Genomic DNA, 18,942 nt, shown 5'->3' on the forward strand with positions numbered 1-18,942 from the left:
TTAGTACAGGCTTAATACATACTGTGGTATCAGATCTGTTTTGTTCCACATGAAACTTAAAATCACATAACCAAATCTCTTGGCAATGGTATGTAAAACCTTGTGAACAGGGCAGTAGTTTGGATGGAAGTAATTCTAGCTATGTCAATTTCAGATTTTTAATTCAGCCCTCCTAAAGCACCCTAAAATAAAGCTGAAACCATGTTAGCATAGAGACAAAGGGGTGAAGGGTACGAACACCTTGTGCTGTGCCTTGTCCCCTCTCCAATTCTAGAAAAAAAAAAGAACTGGAAAGCTGTCCACTGATTATGAGAATCTGTTTAGATTGAAGAACCTGCTGGATTATTTAAGGCTCAGTTCCAGTGATGTCCAGCATTGGCTGTTAAAGTGAACTGTATGACTACATTGCCTGTAAAACGTGTCCCCATTTCCTTTCAGGTTGGGAAGCTGATCCAAGAAGCAGCTGGAAGGAGTAATTTGAAGAGAGTTACACTGGAGCTGGGTGGGAAAAGCCCAAACATTATTTTTGCAGATGCGGATTGTAAGTCAGCACTTCCACATTTTTCTTAAATGTTTGTGTGGCTTTTCTATTTTCATTTTAGGGCTTATCTTTTAGACAAAGTGAAATGGACCAATATAGCTGTAACTAATTGCACTTTTCGATATTACAGAAACAGCCTGGGGTGTGGTAGTTTTATAAAAAGACAACATTTGTACCCAGAGATTCACAGAGGACAACAAAACAGAAAAACAGTTAAAACCAAGCACGTGGATATGGTGTTAATCAAAATCAAGGTCCCATATGTATTTGTTCTAAACTCTACAGCAAGGTGGCCTAGTGCTTTAAATATGGAAATTCTGTGATAGTTAGATTCATAGTAATCATAAAAAGGGAGGGCTTTGATTTACATTTGAGTGGCTAATCTACCCAGTGCAGTACTTTTTTAAGCTGTTTTGATGGTAGCTATAAATGGAGAGTCTTCCATTTAAAAAATCTTCACAATTGAACAACTGTGTATTGAAATATCCTCAATGCCATTGTCAGCAGGGAGCTGAAGATTTTGGCAACTGAATGATGTGCAGCTGGGATTTTTGGCACCTGAAGGTACAGGACAGCAGTTTAGAACAGGATAAAAACACAAACTGGAAGTTTCTGCTTAAATGATCAGCAGTGAAATAGTTAACAATGTTGATATTTAAATCGTCAGCAGGAGGTTTTGACGTTAACACCCCATTAAGATGAATGGGACAGTTCACACCTTGCCTTGACCTATTGTTTCAGGCTGTGTGCAGGCACACTCTACCTACTGCATTTTCTGAGAACTTACTTTGATTTGGTCTTTTAGTTTTAAAAATAGAAAGTGAACAGAAGAATGATCTGAATAGCATGAATTACAAGAGCTGGTTACAATCCCATATTCATTTTCAGAACTTATCAATGTTCAAACACTAGGAAAAGACTAAGAATTCTCAGGAGTTGAAGTCATTTCTACTTAAGAAAGTTTTATCAAGCTAGGAGTCTAAATTGCATAGTCATCCTAGTAAACCAAAAAAGGCTCCTGTGAACCAGAGTCAGGTGCAGATGTTACAGCCCTGTACTCCAGTTACCCATCTCCATCTCCCACCAGAAATCACATCTCAAATGTCCTTTACCTACTAGCTCAGATTGGATCACCTGAACACTTCTAGCAGAGTAATATATCCTGGGAGCATGTCTGTGTTGTCCCTTTCCACAGGGGAAGGACAAACACTCCTAGCTGCCACACAGAGGTATGGTTTATCTGTGACCTGAATCTGCCAAATAAGGTTGAAGACCTGGTGAGAAGTTGCAGGCAACAAGGGAAGAACAGGGCACAGGGAAGAGCGAAGTCTTCCCCAGGACCGTCTGTTCCACAGTGTATCATACTAAAGCTCTCTGGCCTTCCCATAATTACAACCACTAGCACTTGACCTGAAATTCAGTCTTCAAAGCTCTGATTATTTAAGAACAGCAGACAATTTGCTCACGATTCCAAAGGAGCTGTTTGTTCTGTTTGAGGAACACTGTGTGCCAAAAGTTAGCAGAAAGCATGACAAAGCTGTTGAAGTTTAGTGCTCATGCACGCGCAAACACACACACACACACACACACGCGAAAAAGAGAGAAAAATGGTTAGAGCCCCTTCATGATGCCAAACTTTGCTAAGAGAAAGAAACATCAGTTAATCAGTTCTATCCACTATTGTTTTTAGTCTCCATGGAGCTGTCTGGGAAAACTTGAATGTGGTCCAGGGAATACCCCACATCATTTTTTTTTCCATGGCCATGCCGAACGCAGAATAAGACACTGCTGTTAGATGGAGTTGTTTAGGCCATGCTGAAAGTAAAGCATCATTGCTTTGTTTATGCCATAAAAGATTATACTTTCAACAATGTTCCAAAGTGTTACAGCTGATAACAGGTGCTGCAGGTCATCACTTTTTGATGATAAATTCAGTGCCACATGGCCCAAATGCTTTTCTAGTCAGCTATTATATGCCGTGGGAGATTTTGGCTCTTGTCTAAATATGGCTGTTTATTCCTTTCCTGCTTGAATATTGGATGTGTTGCTTGCACCTCCGAAGTTGGAACAGGAATCAGGGATTGATTGTTCCATAATTAGCCTGTATTTTTAAAGCCTCACCTAGTCACTTGTATAGGCCAAGAAGATATTTCTGTCTTGCAGAAAAATAACCTGTCTCTTTGGGAAGGACAACTCTTGCCATTATCAAAGTTAAATTCTCTCAAGTACTTGCTTAACCGTAGTCCTCATATACACAGGATTAAATCAACTGCAAGTATAAGATGAGAAACAAATTTTCCCCTCCCCTACTGACTTTAAGTCAGACAGACTTCTATAGCATGGGGCACAATCCACTTCCTAGGGTCCTCTTAAGAGTTTTCATTAATAAATTACATGTTGTTAATGTGCAAGAGATTGCTGAAGCTGTTTTGCATGTCCTACTTCTATTGACTGCTACAACTGTAGCTTGATTTAACTTTTGCAGTGGGATCTTAAGCTGTATTTTGTGGCTTGTGTCAAGGGATGGCATGTAGAATGTATTATCTACGGACACTTCTTTAACTTGATGGTGCCTGAACTCCCAAGTGGTCCCTTGCAATCTGGTGCTTTTGAAACAGTTGTAATGCTCCTAATATCCCCCTAGTATAGCTCAGTCCAGGCTGGCATAAGTGACCAAAAAAAAAAAAAAATCAAATTCAGACATGTTAAAATGTATTAAAACTTCCTATTTTCACAGGGATTAAAACAAAAAATGAAATTAATCATCTTCACTTATGGCCTGGCACAACAATAATGTATTGTTCAGTGTTTTGGTGTTTTTAACCAAATTCTACTTCTGCTTTGAAGTTTTGGGAATGTGACACTATGTCATACCCATAACATTGGTACAACAGCAGATGTGTCTATGATGTTTCAGAGCAACGCCATGTTGTCTTGGTTTTGTAGTGGACTATGCTGTGGAACAAGCTCACCAAGGAGTCTTCTTCAATCAAGGTCAATGCTGCACTGCAGGCTCACGGATTTATGTGGAAGAATCAATCTATGAAGAGTTTGTAAGAAGAAGTGTAGAACGTGCAAAGAGGAGAGTAGTGGGGAGTCCTTTTGACCCAACTACAGAACAAGGTCCACAGGTAAATGAACAGTGCTTCAGCTCTGCAGCCCAGAAGGTGCCCAGGTGCCCAGAAGCACTTAAACTCTTAACACAACAGAGTTCAGTCTGTGCATATTCACTTGAAATCCTAGATCAGAGATGTTTTCTGTTTAGTGAAAACTCTCATCTTAAATATCAGTAAGTTCACCTCACAGTTTTAACAGCAAGATTCTGCTCTTCAGCCCCCAAGACACAGCTGCGAATTGCATAGTGCTATCATTCATAGGAGAAAGGCTCACAAAAGTCTTTTTGCAGGCACTTATTGTCAAGAATTGTCTACAACTGTAACTGTGCTTGTAGAGCACTACAGAAGAAAGAACTGTAAGCAAAAGATGGTCAGAATTACAAATATATCTTTAAAAGATGTTGCTGATACTAATAACCAGCTGGGCTTATACCACTGTCAAGAAGTTAATTTTGGACAAAAAAATAATGCCCTTGTTTGTTTGTTCTTATAAACCATCTCCCTTAGCAACAATGTGGGTTGAGCCACATACATACAGGGAAACATCCTGAAGAAGACTGAGCCCCAGGTTACAGTCAGCAGCTATCTGTAGATCTTTGGCCTCTCAAACTCAAACAGTGAAAATATGCATGAGGCTACTCTCTGGGACATGACTTGCCTAAAAAAATTATTTTGGCTTGATTATCTAAAGTGCATGGCCTGCAAGTCAAACAGCTTCTTCTCTCTTTCAGATTGATAAAAAACAATACAACAAGATCTTGGAACTGATTCAAAGTGGCATTACTGAAGGAGCAAAACTTGAATGTGGGGGTAAAGGGCTAGGAAGAAAGGGCTTCTTCATTGAACCTACGGTGTTTTCCAATGTAACAGATGACATGCGGATTGCCAAGGAGGAGGTACATGGGCAAGATCATTTCAGAATGTCCTAAACATGATTTTGTTTCTTTTGTTTATTTCTTGAGACAAAAGCTTTAGAGTGAAAATGACCACTATACCAAAAAAAAAAAAAGAGTAAAATCTTCTCAGAACTTATTCATAGAGCAACTGACAGCATCAGTTTGTATAAAGAAGCTTAATTTTTGTCATTTGCTGTAGAGTCTCAGACTTGAAAGACAAGATAAAGGAAGAAATGAATTATGTTTCACTATGATGACTGCTTTGGGAAATTCACGCTTTTTTACAGACGGCTATTACTACTAATACAATCTGTAAAGAGTAAAACAGGAGAGGGCAGGCCATTTAAAAAGCAGAACAGAACAGGAATAAAATGCTTCTGAGTGAGCTGTTTTTCAAATTAATGATTAATCTTTGTTGCAGATTTTTGGGCCTGTTCAAGAAATACTGAGATTTAAAACCATGGATGAAGTTATAGAGAGAGCCAACAATTCTGACTTTGGGCTGGTAGCTGCTGTCTTTACAAATGACATAAACAAAGCCCTGACAGTCTCTTCAGCAATGCAGGCTGGGACAGTCTGGTAAGGCAGAAGTTATCACACTCCTGCTCTCAGAGATAAAGAGTTAGCTCATTATCATTATGTTACCTCGGTTTTGCACCCTTTGTCTTTGTGTTTATCTAGACCATCCTAGTGGTGAATCACTAACCAAGACACAGAACAGCTGTTGGAGAATGTAGTCAGTCTGCTCACTGCAGCTGAATGCTATTCAAAGTGGAAAAGTGCCTTGCTTTCTGTTAGCATGACCTTCCAGTTACACTGCTGAACAGCATTGCCTAAAACAAAACAGAGAGTATATGATCCTATCTGTGGAGCAGAGGAAGCCTGTGAGGTTTCTGCTGAAGGCATAAGAAATTGTGTATTTTCTACAGCCTTAAGGAACCAAAGGGACACCTATTTCTGTCTTGTATTTAGGTGTAGGAAGTGCCACTTCTAAAGTTTAATAGCTTGCAATTTGATATGTCAAGCCTGGATAAACTAAAGATCTGAGAGAAATCAGGTGGAAAAAGGACAAATTCAAACCTAATAGCTCTGTGTTATAAACTGGCACTAAAATTTGTCAGCAGATTAACAGTCCATTACTGAAGCTGTATCCAGGTGTTCAGTGCCTTCCTCCAGTCCTCACAAGCTAAATCCCACTCTCTTTAAAGCAAGGAGTAGAACGTTGCTTTTGTGGCATAAGTCCCTCCTTTCTTTTCAACAAGAGACCATTTTGTTATTACTAAGAGCTATACAGTATCCTTAGCTCCATGAGTTTCAGTATCTCCTGAGTTGTCCACATGTCTGACAGTGCAATTGGACTTAATGCCTTTTCCTGTTACAGGATAAACTGCTACAATGCCTTAAATGCCCAAAGTCCTTTTGGAGGATTCAAAATGTCTGGCAATGGGAGAGAGATGTAAGTATTACACGGCTGTCTTCTAAACTATTTTGAGCTTTACAACTTAACAAACATTAGTGAATCCTTCCATGCAAATTAAGATCAGGACATAGTCCCATCAGAGGATCAGGGCATAGTATAAGATGACTCATAACCACTGCCAGCTCTAAATGCAAACGATTTATATGGTAAAACCATTTCTTTCCTTATTTATTTATTTATTTTGACACAACAAAATGAGTTACAAGGAGCCCTTTCTTATTCTGAAAGACACTGAAAATTTCTGAGTATTTTTTTAAACTGAAACCTGTGTTTTCCAAGTTTTCCTTCTCTGTATTAATCAGCAATTTTCCAGAAAGATTCTTTTTCATATCTTGCTTTATGCTTGTTGACTCATTTGTCGTACTTGTTTCAGAGTTGTTTTGCCATGTATTTTGCTTTCTTGCAATTTTTTTCCTTTCTGTTCCTTTTGCTACATTTATTAGTATAGGATCATCTGAATTTAATTTAAAAGGTGTCTGTCTTTTCCAGAATTATCAACAATGTTAGATGAAATCAGGCCTACAGAACAATACACCAATGTGTTTATATCCCTTAGAAAGAATCACCTTCCATTACAAAGTCTTTTCTTATTCCGTTTAGAACAAAGTTACAAATATTTTGAGACGGAGCTCCCTTCTCAAATACTGTCCCATGTACCTCACTGAAAGTCTTAGCAGTTTTTAGTTCTCATTACAATCACAAGCATGTTTAGCAATTGCGTCAGCCCCAGATTGGTTGTGCATACAAAGGATTCAATTAATTTCTGTGCAGGAGGCATGTATACCAGATATGTCTCACCTAAGATTTCAAAATAGCTTATGGCTAATGGCAAACTCAGCAGTAAAACTAAAGTAAGGTCAAACTCTTTAAAACTTTACATATGTTGAAGTATACAACTTGATCTATAAAATGAGCTCTATGTAGTCTGAAATATTTTCCCTCATTAGGGAGTACTTTGAATAACACATTCATACTATTCTCCACATTCATGAGTTATGAGGTGATCTCACACTGGCATAAATATGTCAGCTCATCTAACTCTTATCATTGTGAAAATATTCTAAAACTACTAAGCTTGAAAGAGCACATGAGTAACCTGACACCCAAGAGTGACCCCACTGACTTCAGGGAGGTTAACTGTGCAAGCAAAATACTCACATATTAGTATTGTAGAGTTTTGCAAAAGAAACTGGGGGGGAAGGAGAGGCGGAATCAGGCAGCACCCCAGCTCCCAATGTAAAGTCTGTGATAGCTGTACACTTGATTCTCAGCCACAGCTTTGACAATACTCACCATAAACAGGCAATGTTTGGAATGGCAATCATCTCTCTCACACCAAGAAGCCTGAAAACCTGCTTATGAGTAATTATTTTACCCCCTTCACAACCTCTTTGATCAGATATCACCTTCTAATTCACCCCCCAATTTATATCTGCATATGTTTTATTAAAATGCCAAGGTTTCTTAGATCCCTGTTTTTAAGTGATACATTTTACAGCATAAATAATATTGAGTCTGGTAATTAAAGAACAAAAAATAAGACAAGAAAGTGTTCATACATATCTGTGCCATTGCTAAGCTAATATGATGTTTTAGCCAGATTGTAATTCTGCCACTGTGGTATTTGTGCTAGCAACATATTAGCTGGGACTTACTTTGTTCCTGCATTAAAATTCACAGATTTTTATCACACGTTGGGAAAATAGGAACTCAGAAAGTTGAGATGTGCTACGCTCATTTTACACTCCCCACAAAATGTACCAGAGTATGTGCATACCAATAGAGAACCCAAACTCTTGTACAAAATGGAACTGATTTCTATTTACCTTAAGGCTACAATATTCTTTTATTCTTAAAGAAGTATAATATTATTTTATTCTCAAAGGAGTTTTTAAGGAGTGATTCATTTACATTTACACTTCTTTAAAGCTCCTTATCAGTAACTGAGTCGTGTAACATTGAACTGAAAATCAGGCAAGTCCCCCAGAATTCTGGTCTCTGTCCAAGTACCTTCAAGGGAAGGAGGTGCCATTCTACCTCAGACTTATCATTTACTGTCATGGTAATTATTATTCTCTGTATGACTCTGAGCTACAGCAGTGCATAGTTGCATTTCCAAAAAGAAGTGCAAGTAGGAGAAGGCCTTGGAGTTGTAATTCTTTTTTTCTACCATTCTTCTCTTTGCCCGAGGGAGGGAGGAGGGTATGTAATATAATTTCTTTTTGGAGAGCAATTTGTTCCCCTTCCCTCACACCTCTACAACCAAAGGATAGCATCATGCAAACTTGACCTATGGGCTCCTCCCTCTCACAGACACAAACCTTGTTCTCACCCTGATACCAAACTGCAATTCAAACAGACACCAAGTTGCCATAGAACAGGATGTTATTGCTCCCTGCCTCCCTGTATTAGGCTGTAGGGACAACCAAGCCCTTTGTTTGAACATGCACTGACTCATCTGCTCTGATGGTCTGGAATTAACCTTCATCCTATTCAGCACAAAACCCTTTTTAACTTTAGAAAAATACTTGGCTTAGAATTCATCACAACGGCCTGCTTCCAAACTTTCAGATAGAATACAAATGCATAAGGCCCTGAAGCCTTGAGATGAAAAATTAGACCAATAAATACAACTAATTTTGTTTGCCAGACCAAGGTAAAAAAAAAAGAAAACAAAACTGGCAGTTGGAACATACACAAAGGCACTGGATACTGTTAGGCAGGTTATATATTGATTTGCAAAAATGCATTCAACAGATGTCTGGAGCCAAGCTGCATCACTACCAAATCAAGCAGAAACTTTTATGCAGAGGGACTTACTAGTTTTAGTTTTTGGGTTCCATGCAGCTCCTGGTGACAGCTTCTACTATGCCATAAAGGAATGGCTTTGTGTCTCAGCTAAGTCTGATAAATAACTAAGTGTTTTGGTCATTCTTTTGGAAACAAATCTAAGATGTTCCCCTGAAAGCTGGGGGTGAGGTGGTCCAACTCAATCGGAACCCTTCTCATGCTAAAGAATCTTTACTAATACATTTCCTTGCTTGTACTTAGGCTCTGGTGAATCTTAAAATGCCTAGTAAAACACCAGCCTTAGTGAGTTAGATATCAACTACGTGTAAGGCTTACCAAGTTGAAGCGTGTTGGAAACTTTCCAAAACTGCATGTAGGGTGAAATGGGATGGTAAATAAATACTGTATTTCTGCACAAATTCATTAACTTTCCAGGGAAGGTCACAGGACTCCTTCCCCAACATTATGTTTTGTGTAAAACATACATTATAGAAGGAAACACAAAGCAGGCTATGCAACACTGGGGGCTGACTGAAGGGTTTAATTGCTTTGAACAGTGGCACCTCACTCCATTCTGAAAACAACATTTACTAGACTGGGATTCTGAGGAATTCCCCTGAAATATTCTTTATGGTATAGCTGGGATTTTAAATTCTGCATAGCTGGATCCAGGGGGAAGGCAGTGTCAAACACTAAACATGCTAATATGATATGCATGTGTCAGCACTTTTTAGTTTTAATATAAGTAAGGGAGCAGTATTGGGTGTGTTTTAGGGGCGGGGATAAGAATTTAACCAAGAAGCAAATGATTGTAAGTGCTTGTGCAAAAGAATCCTCATCATATAAGTTCATATAGAAGAGAACCTCCATTCATGGACTTGGACTGTGGATGTGTTGAGGTGGGGACTTTGTTTGCTTTACATACACAGCAGCAAGCAGAACATAACTTTTGACTTGACTAGCACACACTTCTCCATCACCCGAAATATGCACAGCAAAGTCCAATTATCTGTACCTACGAGGAGACAGGCAAAACGCCCAAGAAGCCATTCCATTGCTGCTCTACACCTCAGCAGAGTTGTCTACGAGATGAGCCAGGCCAGAGCTGACTACAATAAAATCTACAAAGCATTCAGAAACACATTTCTTGAGCATCACTTACGCAAAGGAGAACATGTATCCCACAGAGTCTCGTGTCAGATGACTGGGGCCTAGTAAGTGACTAGCTTCTAAAAGTATGTAGGATCTTAGGTAAGATGCTGTGCCAGGACAAAAACAGGTTTTCTAGTTACCTAGTGGAAATATGAGCAGGCTGAATTCTTCACAGTAAGTGCAAATGTTGATTTCTGCTGCTGAACATCTTGTCAGGGAAAAAAGACCAGTGGGTTAGGAGTCACTGTTACGTTTATCCACAGTTGTGAGCAGTTCGTTTTCCATAGTACTATTTGGACCTTCTCTTTCTTGGGTGCAAATACAAGCAGTAAATTCACTGGTCAGTAGTGTAGGTCTTGGTATTTGAACATTTTCAGGATCTGGAAAAGACAGAGTGCATCAGTTCACTTCCAATAGTTCCATCAAGGGACAGTAACTATTTCTGTGTTTAATATCATTCTGTATCTCCTTATCAAATGCTGGAACCATCCACTGACCTCATGATAGCCTGCAACTTCATATTCAGGTTTTCTGAAAGATAGCATGAAAGGAAAACCAGTACAAAATCACTGTACAACAGAAACCTATGCCTAGAAATATAGGTTATATCTTAACTTCATCAAGGAATCACTTCACAAGGTTTTGCTCAATACAGAATTAATTTCTGGTCTAAGATGAACCTGCAATTTGTTTTTTAGGGGTGAAAGTGGATTGAGAGAATATTCTGAAGTTAAAACTGTGACAATAAAGATCCCTCAGAAGAATTCCTAAAATGATGGAAGACCATGTTGTGCAGAAGAGCACATGATGCCACCCTCTCTATTCTTTATGGAGACCAGCACTCAGGAATAAAAAGCATTACACAAAATGTATTTAAGAAATTAAGTTGCAGCATATATACTGGGCACATAATTGCATAAGGAATGCAAACCAACTCTGCATGCTTTCATGAAACTCTCTTGAGAGTTACATCTTTATAAAACTTACCATAACAAGATAAAGTTGCTATTGGACATCATTTAATAACAGTTCTAGCTATAAAACTGGTAAATACAAATGCATGCATACACACATTTATCTCTTCTTTAAATAAACAAAATAAGTCTTACTGCTTTCAAGTTGCCTTCTCAAACAGACCTGCCTTCTTCTGACATTCTTGTTTCATACAGGGCTTTACAAGCCAGATTTACCCAAAATGCTAGGAGCAAACAACATAATCAAGTACCATTCATGTTTTGAAAAAAATGTAAGACTGTGAACAGTAACCAGCCCAAAATTGGTATACTGGCAACTTTCCAATTAGCATGCTCACATAAAGAGGTTAAACTGGGGAAGGTACTAAATCATTATATGGACAATGAAATCCAAATACCATGAGATTTGGCTTTCATGACCCAGAGTGTTTTGGTTTTCAAAGCTTATTTTAATAATTATTTTATGGCTTGTTACAAGCAGAAATCCTCCCTCACTTACAGGGACTTAAAAGGCTTTACCTGCCTGCCAAAAGAGCATGGCCAGACAGGGTGGAAGAGTGCTAAGAACAGGAACAGATCCCAAGGCTTCACAGAATATTTCAACTTTCATTGCCTGCTTAGTTTTGTTGTTGTTGTTGCTGTCACTGTTGTTGTTTTCACTTTTTTTAAACAAGTATATGCACACACAGACTCCATTTATTTGTCTGCTAGTAAACTGCTTGTGATTACACTGAGAATCATTAAGTATTCATTACCACAGGAAGAACCTAGTGAAAGCCCACCTGTCAAGAAGCTAGCTTGATTTTATTTTCTTATTAAATTATGCTTTGCCATCCTTGCCATGCTTGTGTGCCTTAGGTGTACTTCCTGGCTAGTACTGTATTTTCATTGTTGTCTCTTTTTTGTTGAGCCCAGGACAAAAATATGAACATGATCTTTTAGAAGTAAGATGTTTAAAACCTGACACACTATTTCCCGCTGCCTACAGAATCTCTTCCAACTTGCAATTAACGAACTAAACATTATCCCCTTCTTCTTTCTAGATGTAGAGCTCCCCAGACTTTTTTTTAAGGTTTCACTTTACGTTTTAACTTAGAATTAAGACAATGTATTTTAGAAGTACAGTAAATCATCTACTGTAGCTACATTCTGTGGGGTGTAAGGACAGAGTTATGGCCTCAGGTGTAACAGTTCTCCTGGCTGCAGAGTGTATACTACGAACTGTTGAAAACTCCAGACCTGATTTAGCAAATAGTTTCTGTACGTACTTAACTTTCTTACTCTCTGAGCAATTCCTTGTAGATTTGAACTTGTGTGTGCCCTTAAATACACTGCAGGATCAGGACAACGGTATACAGCACTTTGTAGTGTTGTAGCCCTCAATATTTTCTAACTCGTGTCAATCTGTGTATCGTGTTTTCAAAGCAATATGTATACACGATGTTATTCAGAAATGACAGTACATTCACAGACATGGAAATGAATCAAAATATACCTGAGTTGTTAAATGCAGATGCCATATACTTCTACTGTGTGTGTCAGAGTTAAGAAAAACAAAATACAGCAAATAAAGAAATTAGTTACCTTTTAAACTGCAATATAAAATGTGAAAAAGGAGATTTTATTTCCTTTCTCCTATTTACTTAAAAAAAAAAAAAAGAGATTTCCTGTGGTAACAGCATTTATACTGTGTACTCTTTTGTATTCTTTCTGTGTCTTTTGTATGTCTGTGCTCTATTCCCTGTACATTCAGGTAAATAATATAGAGTTGCCATTTTTTCAACCTTGTCACTGCAGCTCCATTTGATGTACATGGATTTGTAAAATCCTTTTTTAAATGTACCATCTGCATGGATCCAACAAAACATTCTGCCTGTCCCTGCAGCTTTTTGTTACAGTTTTTAATCATGTATATAGTTATATGTTATTAAAAAAGTAAAAGGATATTTTCTATGAAGTTTTTTCCATTAAAAAGGTTTAGAGAAAGACTTTAGACTGTGAGACTCCTTTATTGTTGACAGAGCTATACAAATATTAAAAAAAATATTTTCTTAGCAAAAGATCTGCTCTCACAGTAGCTTTATTTTCATTTGCAGAAGTGAATGAAGTAAAAGGCCAATTACATTTTCTGGAATATTATTGCAGCTGTATGAAAAACACTTGTGAATTGCAGATCTAGGTCATAGCCAGAGTTCATCCTCACCCTTGTGGTCGTAAAGTTTAGCTATTGGGGAAGGTCTGAAATCACCAGAACCAGTGGGACACCCTTGCAAACTGCTGCATCACAGCTTGAGTTTTGGATTATGTTTAAAAAAAAATTACCATGTCTTTTCTTCCTCCAGTACATGAGTCACAGAGATGATTAAATTAACACTCAGATCTTTTTATGTTAATTTCAAAATGCTGAAACAGGGGAAAAGAACAGACCAAATGCTAATTTGACAGCCAGTAAAATTCACACGGCCAGGTACTACACAACTCCCCCTCTAGCAATCCCTTAATTCCAGGGTTACTTTCACTGCTAGGAACAGAATTCCTCTTTTGAAGTGGTGCCTACTTAGATAAAGTAACTACTCAGTTAATAGCTCCAAGCTACTTCATTGTATGGCAAGCATTGGTTATACCTCAGTGTCACAGAATAATGCTGTTGGTTTAATCAACACTCTACAGGCAATCACTGAAGATAAAGTAACTTGACTAAAACAGATTGGATAGCAGAGAACAAAAATTAACAATAGGAGTGAAATTGCATTCTCAAAAAGGAGTACTATTCCAGAAAGTCTGGGTTGTCAGGAATATATTAAGCAAAATTTCTCTTCTACTTGCCATAACTAGCGGCACGCACAACACTGTCGTGGGACTGCGAGTGGACAATGAGCACTTTCCATATCCCCTCCCTTCTGTCTCTCTGACCTAGTTGCAAGCCATCTCACCACCCCACGCAGTTACAGAAGCGCATGCAATGGAATACTTTTCTAAAAGAAAACTGAAGGAAGGAAGGTTGTTCTGGAACCCACTGAAAACACAGTTTTGTCATCCAAGGAAGGAAGCAAAACTCACTCCATAGTGAATAAGTAACCCATGGACCCCCAACCAGTGAGAATAAATGTATCAATAAATGTGTATACAGGTATAGTAAAGTGAGAGTTCAGAAATAATTGTGCATTGCTTCTGGAAAAAGGCTATGAACAAAGGTAAACAGAATTTTAGTTTCGTGGCCTTCAGACAAAGTGATGGATACGGACACTACTTGAATAGCACTAACATATTTATTTGTTCCCATTTACAAAGAGCACTCCTCCTCCTGGAAAAAAACAAAACAAAACAAAAAAACAGAACAACACTGAATTCAGGACACCAACATAGCTCTCCACATGGTTACACCACAAGCTCTGGAGAGCTGCATTTACAACCACATTTCATTTGTATCCATATACTTCCATTTGCTGCATGCGAAGTCTATCAACACAGGAAGTGGTTTTTCTTGTAACTTCTTTATACCACAAAGACTTACACTCACAGTGCTGTACAACTAGAGCGCTCTGTATCAGGAAGCAGGAAAAGCCTCTGTAGCTATTAGATGCCATCAGCATTGCCAACCAATTCAGACAGACTTCTACGAGTACATTACACTATAGCTGCATAAAATGCATCTTTTTTCCTTTTCCTTGTTAAACGTAGTTTATTAACTCTCTCTGTATCTTCACTGTATCTTCTTTGTCCACTGACAGCACACAGGTACCAAAGAACTGTGTGTGGCTCTGCCAGAAAGCTTGGAGAATTCTGAAGCAAAGCAGGGGACTGCAGCGTTTTTGAAGTTAGGCCATTTGGAAGAATGAGTTAGGGTGATCTGAGAGTAGTGGTACTATTTCATGGGACTAAGGTGCAACTAGAATATGCTACTACTGGGTGTTGCAGTCCCACTTTCGTCTTCCAAACAGCACAATGTGGAGTGCTAGGATGCTGGTTTCCATAAGCACTTACCTGATTTTTTACAGAGGACCAGAACTAACACACTGGAATTCAAGGGTAACATAAGCAACGGATTATTACATCTGGCTACAGTGCAAGCTCAGCTGTTTTAGTGGTGAAGAGCAGGTCGAACCGTCTGTGCAGCCAGAGCTGCTCTGTCGGGACACTGCTTAGCACCACATGCTTGGTTAGGTAAGACCGAGACCTAGAGGCTACGCACACCTATGACTGAGAAGTTGCCCCAGAGAACATATTGTCAGGGAACAGAGGCACAAAGATGACTCGCCTCTTCGTACAACTGGCTGAAGACACCAGAGCTGTTGCCTGGTGTCCCTAATCCCCTTAGTTTACTGTCAGAGGAACAGAAAAAGCACATCCACATATTGCTGCTTCCTAAGAATGGTTAACTCTTAAGCAGTTCAGCCAGCTGAGTTTAAATCCTGAACCCTCATAAAAGCCAAGCTCTCCCCTGCCTCCAGCACAGGTACAACAGAGCCTGTTCGCACTGTAAAGACCCCAGCTACATTTTTCTGGTATCAACAAATTTAAAACCACTCAAGCCACTACTGACAAGGACTGCACCCATGAGCCACTGCTTCTGCACAGTGAGCATTTCCACAGTCTTATAGGATGAGTTCCATCAAACAGTAAGAGGCTGCCCCGCACTGCATACAGTATGTCTATTTACGACCGCACCTGCAGTTCCAGGAAGCACTGCAGAGAACATTGTTTTGCCCAATTTCAGGTGACATTTATGAACATGTGATGGAGGACCCTTGCCACCAGATGTAATGCCCAGAAGTTTCCAACACACAGGAAGGCTGGGACATCTGTTGCGAGAACCTGGCTTAACATTAATTCTATTGACATTTAATCCCAGTATCTGTCATCCACTATTACAATTCCATGCTAGTTTTGAGGTGTTTTTATTTGCCTGGTGTCTCTTGGTGAGACCTGCTAAATAAACCTGGATTGTGCAACCACCACAGCAATCCACTGTAAGAAAAGCTCAAGCTGCAGAGGTTGCCAAGGAGGCTGCGCACACAGCGTGCTGAAGTAACCCAAAAGGGTGCTTGTGAAATGTTTGTGCTGCTGGCAGGCAGCACATTGCCAGGACAGATCACACATCATGCATTTGCACATCAAATGAAGCTGCACTGGTCTGAGAGCATGGGAAAGGCCTGTCTTGAACGGCATGTGTCCTACTTCCTAAACATGTATATTTTACATTTTACACTTGGTTATTGTCCAGATTGAAAGTACCGCAAGTTCCCCAAAGCTTGTCGTCTTGCCTTTGAAGTGGAACTGTTTGGACAATGTTTCCTTTGGCAATTTATCTATGTAAGAAAGCAAGAACTTAGCTACATTGGCCTCTCAACAATCCATGGCTAGCTTTTGTCAGAGAACTCAGGCACATACACACACACAATTTGATCATTTTTAGTGGCCTTATTTAGCCACTCTCTTTCTCCTCATGATGAGGTTGGTGTAACTTGTACAAATATTAACTTGTTTCATTTGGGGTTTTTCCCCGCCTTTTGTATGCATGGCTGAGTTCCTATTTCCTACAGCAGTGAGACATCTGTATGCAGCTTACTGTCACTGCCAAACAAAAATCAAATGTTTGCACTGCCTCCCCTGGCAAAAGGGCTCCAGCTCTCAGTCCACTGGTTTTCTCAGACTCTCCTGGGACCACAAGATGGGACATATAGCAGGATCTCTTCTGCTCTATTTCTGCTCTCTGCTCTCTTTCTGCTGTTTCCTGCTTTCTATTGGTCCAAAACCTCTCCCAGTCTTTGGCACCTGACATACAATCCCAAAGCACAGTCTGTGCCTGGCAAGAGAGGCCTCCTTCAAGTTTTTAATTCAGAACTTCACAAGTACTTAGGTTTCTGGGACTTTGAATGGAAAGGTACTCCTTGCCCTCATCAAGAAACTGCAGAATAGGAATGATTGCTAAAGCATTCCCCTTGCATCTTCATAGACACAACTCCCAGCTTCTTCATTCACAGTGTAAGGATGGCTCTCACACAGGGCTGGACAGTGGGATGCCCTATTCCCAGGCTGTACTGCTGTGGGGACTAACCAGACAGCCTTTATTCAAATCAAGCATTCGAAAAAGTCCATGAAGGTCACCAAATACTCTTTGGCCTTATTATTCCAGTGTCATGTGCATATTCTCTTTTAAAGACAACCTGGCTGTTAAACTCAGGAGAAGAACACCTTGTCTCCAAAGAACCACGCATTTCTAGAGCTACCAACCCATGGCTGCTGAGCAGCCCAAAGCTCCTGAGCCGTACGCTAAGATGCCGTAGGATGCCATGCTGCAGCAGGCCTGCCTCTTCACAGGGGCCTGCAAACATCCAGTGCAGGGGAGGGGTTAAGTCTGGTGAGGCTGCTGAGAGCACTATGTCCCTTCTGTCCTGGCATCAAACCCAGCTGGGGCAATGGACTCTGCTCTGAGAATCCATCCCAGGTTTCTCCACAGTGTGTATGCACACCTGAGGCCACAGGGAGCCACTGCTAGAGAGCTCCTGGGGTCTGATAAATTGGCCAACTCTGTGACTCCATCAACATAGACAGAACTACCTACTCCCATAAATGAAACTGCAGCAGAACCCTCTGCAGTCCCTGCTCTGTCTTTGCCGCAGTCCTGGCTCTCTACAAGTCTTACAGCATTTGCCTTCCAAGGACAAACACCATTTGCCAAATATTTATGGGAAAAAATGCCAAGGAAATGCCACTGGTAAAATGGACTTTTAAAGGAGTTTCCTTGGGGAACGCTGTACATTTGACCCTCTCCACAACTGTCATTAGATTCCTTTTTGTGAACCTCTCTGATACCACCATTTCAGATTGCTCTGCTGGGAAAATGACAGTAGACTCCAGCTGCCCCAATGCCTTTCATAAAGGCCCAGAAATATGCTCCCATCTCCTGCATCTGTAGCAGTTTTATAGCCAAGGCTCTGGGCCAAATGTTTTAAGTTAATTTCATATTCCAATAGACATAAAAACACGATAAAATCACCACAAATAGTGCTTCTCAACCTGATTTCTCCCCTACAGTGATCTGTAAATGTACTATAGAAGGGCTGGAGCACAGATTTGCTAAAATACAGAGTTGCTGGATGATTTCTGTTTTAAAAACACAAAGAACATTCTGAGCTCTTTCTCAGTGTTTCGGAGTAGAGACTTTTAACTGTGTTCTTAGGTAGAACAGCAACAAATGGCTCGATGATTTGTTTTTATAATGTCCACTCTAGGAAGACTAATTACCAGCTAACCTTCTAGCATACAGTTTCAAACATTTGGGGCCCCCCATTCTTTCTCATACAAAATTCATACTGTGGACTGCAGAATCTGCTTGGGTAGGGGCACTTTGCTGTAAGTTTCTAAAAGTTTAAGATCATGGGCCAAGAGATTTCATGGTGCTTCTAGAACTTTGAAAACCCAAGTGGGAAAAAAACATGCTTTGCTCTGTATCGTTATTAGCCTTTTTTTGGAGGAGCAATTTAAGTCACCACACCAAAGTCGCACCAAATGCTGTTCTCAGCATTTTCTACACAAAGCTCAGAAGACGGAAGGTAGATTTCATGCTTTAGTTGTGAAAGTTGTGCTCAGCAGCAAGAACCACGTTGCACAGAACAGTACAGCATGTTGAACCACCAGCCTGACAAAGGAGAATAAACTGATGGGATTCTTCCAATTTGTCTTCTTTTTATACAGGACAATCAATTTTTCTTCCTCATTATTCTCCCTAGCTGACTTATTTTTTCTTAATTTTTACTCCTCTTGGAGTAACTGGTGCCTCTTCAGAGGTTCTAACTGTGTAAAGCATTGGACGTTTAACTTTACTGTGCATATAGTCTCTGCTACTATTTTCCACCTCTGCCATTAAACACTGGGCAAGCTGAGCAGCAGCTCCTCATCACACTGTGCTCCTGGGTAATTTCGACTGCAGAGCCCAAGGCAGCAAACATAACTGACCTTCAGGACTCGGTCACAGTGGGCAGTGCTCAGT

At 39.8% G+C, this 18,942-nt stretch overlaps 1 protein-coding gene and 1 long non-coding RNA gene across 5 annotated transcripts in view; one reads left to right on the plus strand and one right to left on the minus strand.

Moving 5' to 3' along the window:
- Window positions 1-12,893, plus strand: part of ALDH1A2 (aldehyde dehydrogenase 1 family member A2) — a 56,343-nt gene extending 43,450 nt beyond the window's left edge. The window contains exons 8-13 of the mRNA XM_083851165.1: window positions 439-541; window positions 3,488-3,672; window positions 4,389-4,553; window positions 4,975-5,132; window positions 5,935-6,009; window positions 10,674-12,893. Of these exons, the coding sequence (XP_083707291.1) occupies window positions 439-541; window positions 3,488-3,672; window positions 4,389-4,553; window positions 4,975-5,132; window positions 5,935-6,009; window positions 10,674-10,746 (759 nt within the window). The 3' untranslated portion in view covers window positions 10,747-12,893. The remainder of the gene's footprint in view (window positions 1-438; window positions 542-3,487; window positions 3,673-4,388; window positions 4,554-4,974; window positions 5,133-5,934; window positions 6,010-10,673) is intronic.
- LOC310905203 overlaps window positions 1-18,942 on the minus strand; it is a 68,414-nt gene that overhangs the window by 32,625 nt on the left and 16,847 nt on the right. For 3 of the 4 annotated variants that reach the window (XR_014588848.1, XR_014588849.1, XR_014588850.1), the window contains exon 2: window positions 10,116-10,355. This is a non-coding gene — a long non-coding RNA (uncharacterized lncRNA). Of the gene's footprint in view, window positions 1-9,985; window positions 10,356-18,942 lie in introns of those variants that run through there. The other variant, XR_014588851.1, reaches the window with a different exon arrangement.

Source organism: Anser anser, assembly GCF_964211835.1.
Source record: "Anser anser genome assembly, chromosome: 10".
In the NCBI taxonomy this organism is placed as follows: domain Eukaryota; kingdom Metazoa; phylum Chordata; class Aves; order Anseriformes; family Anatidae; genus Anser; species Anser anser.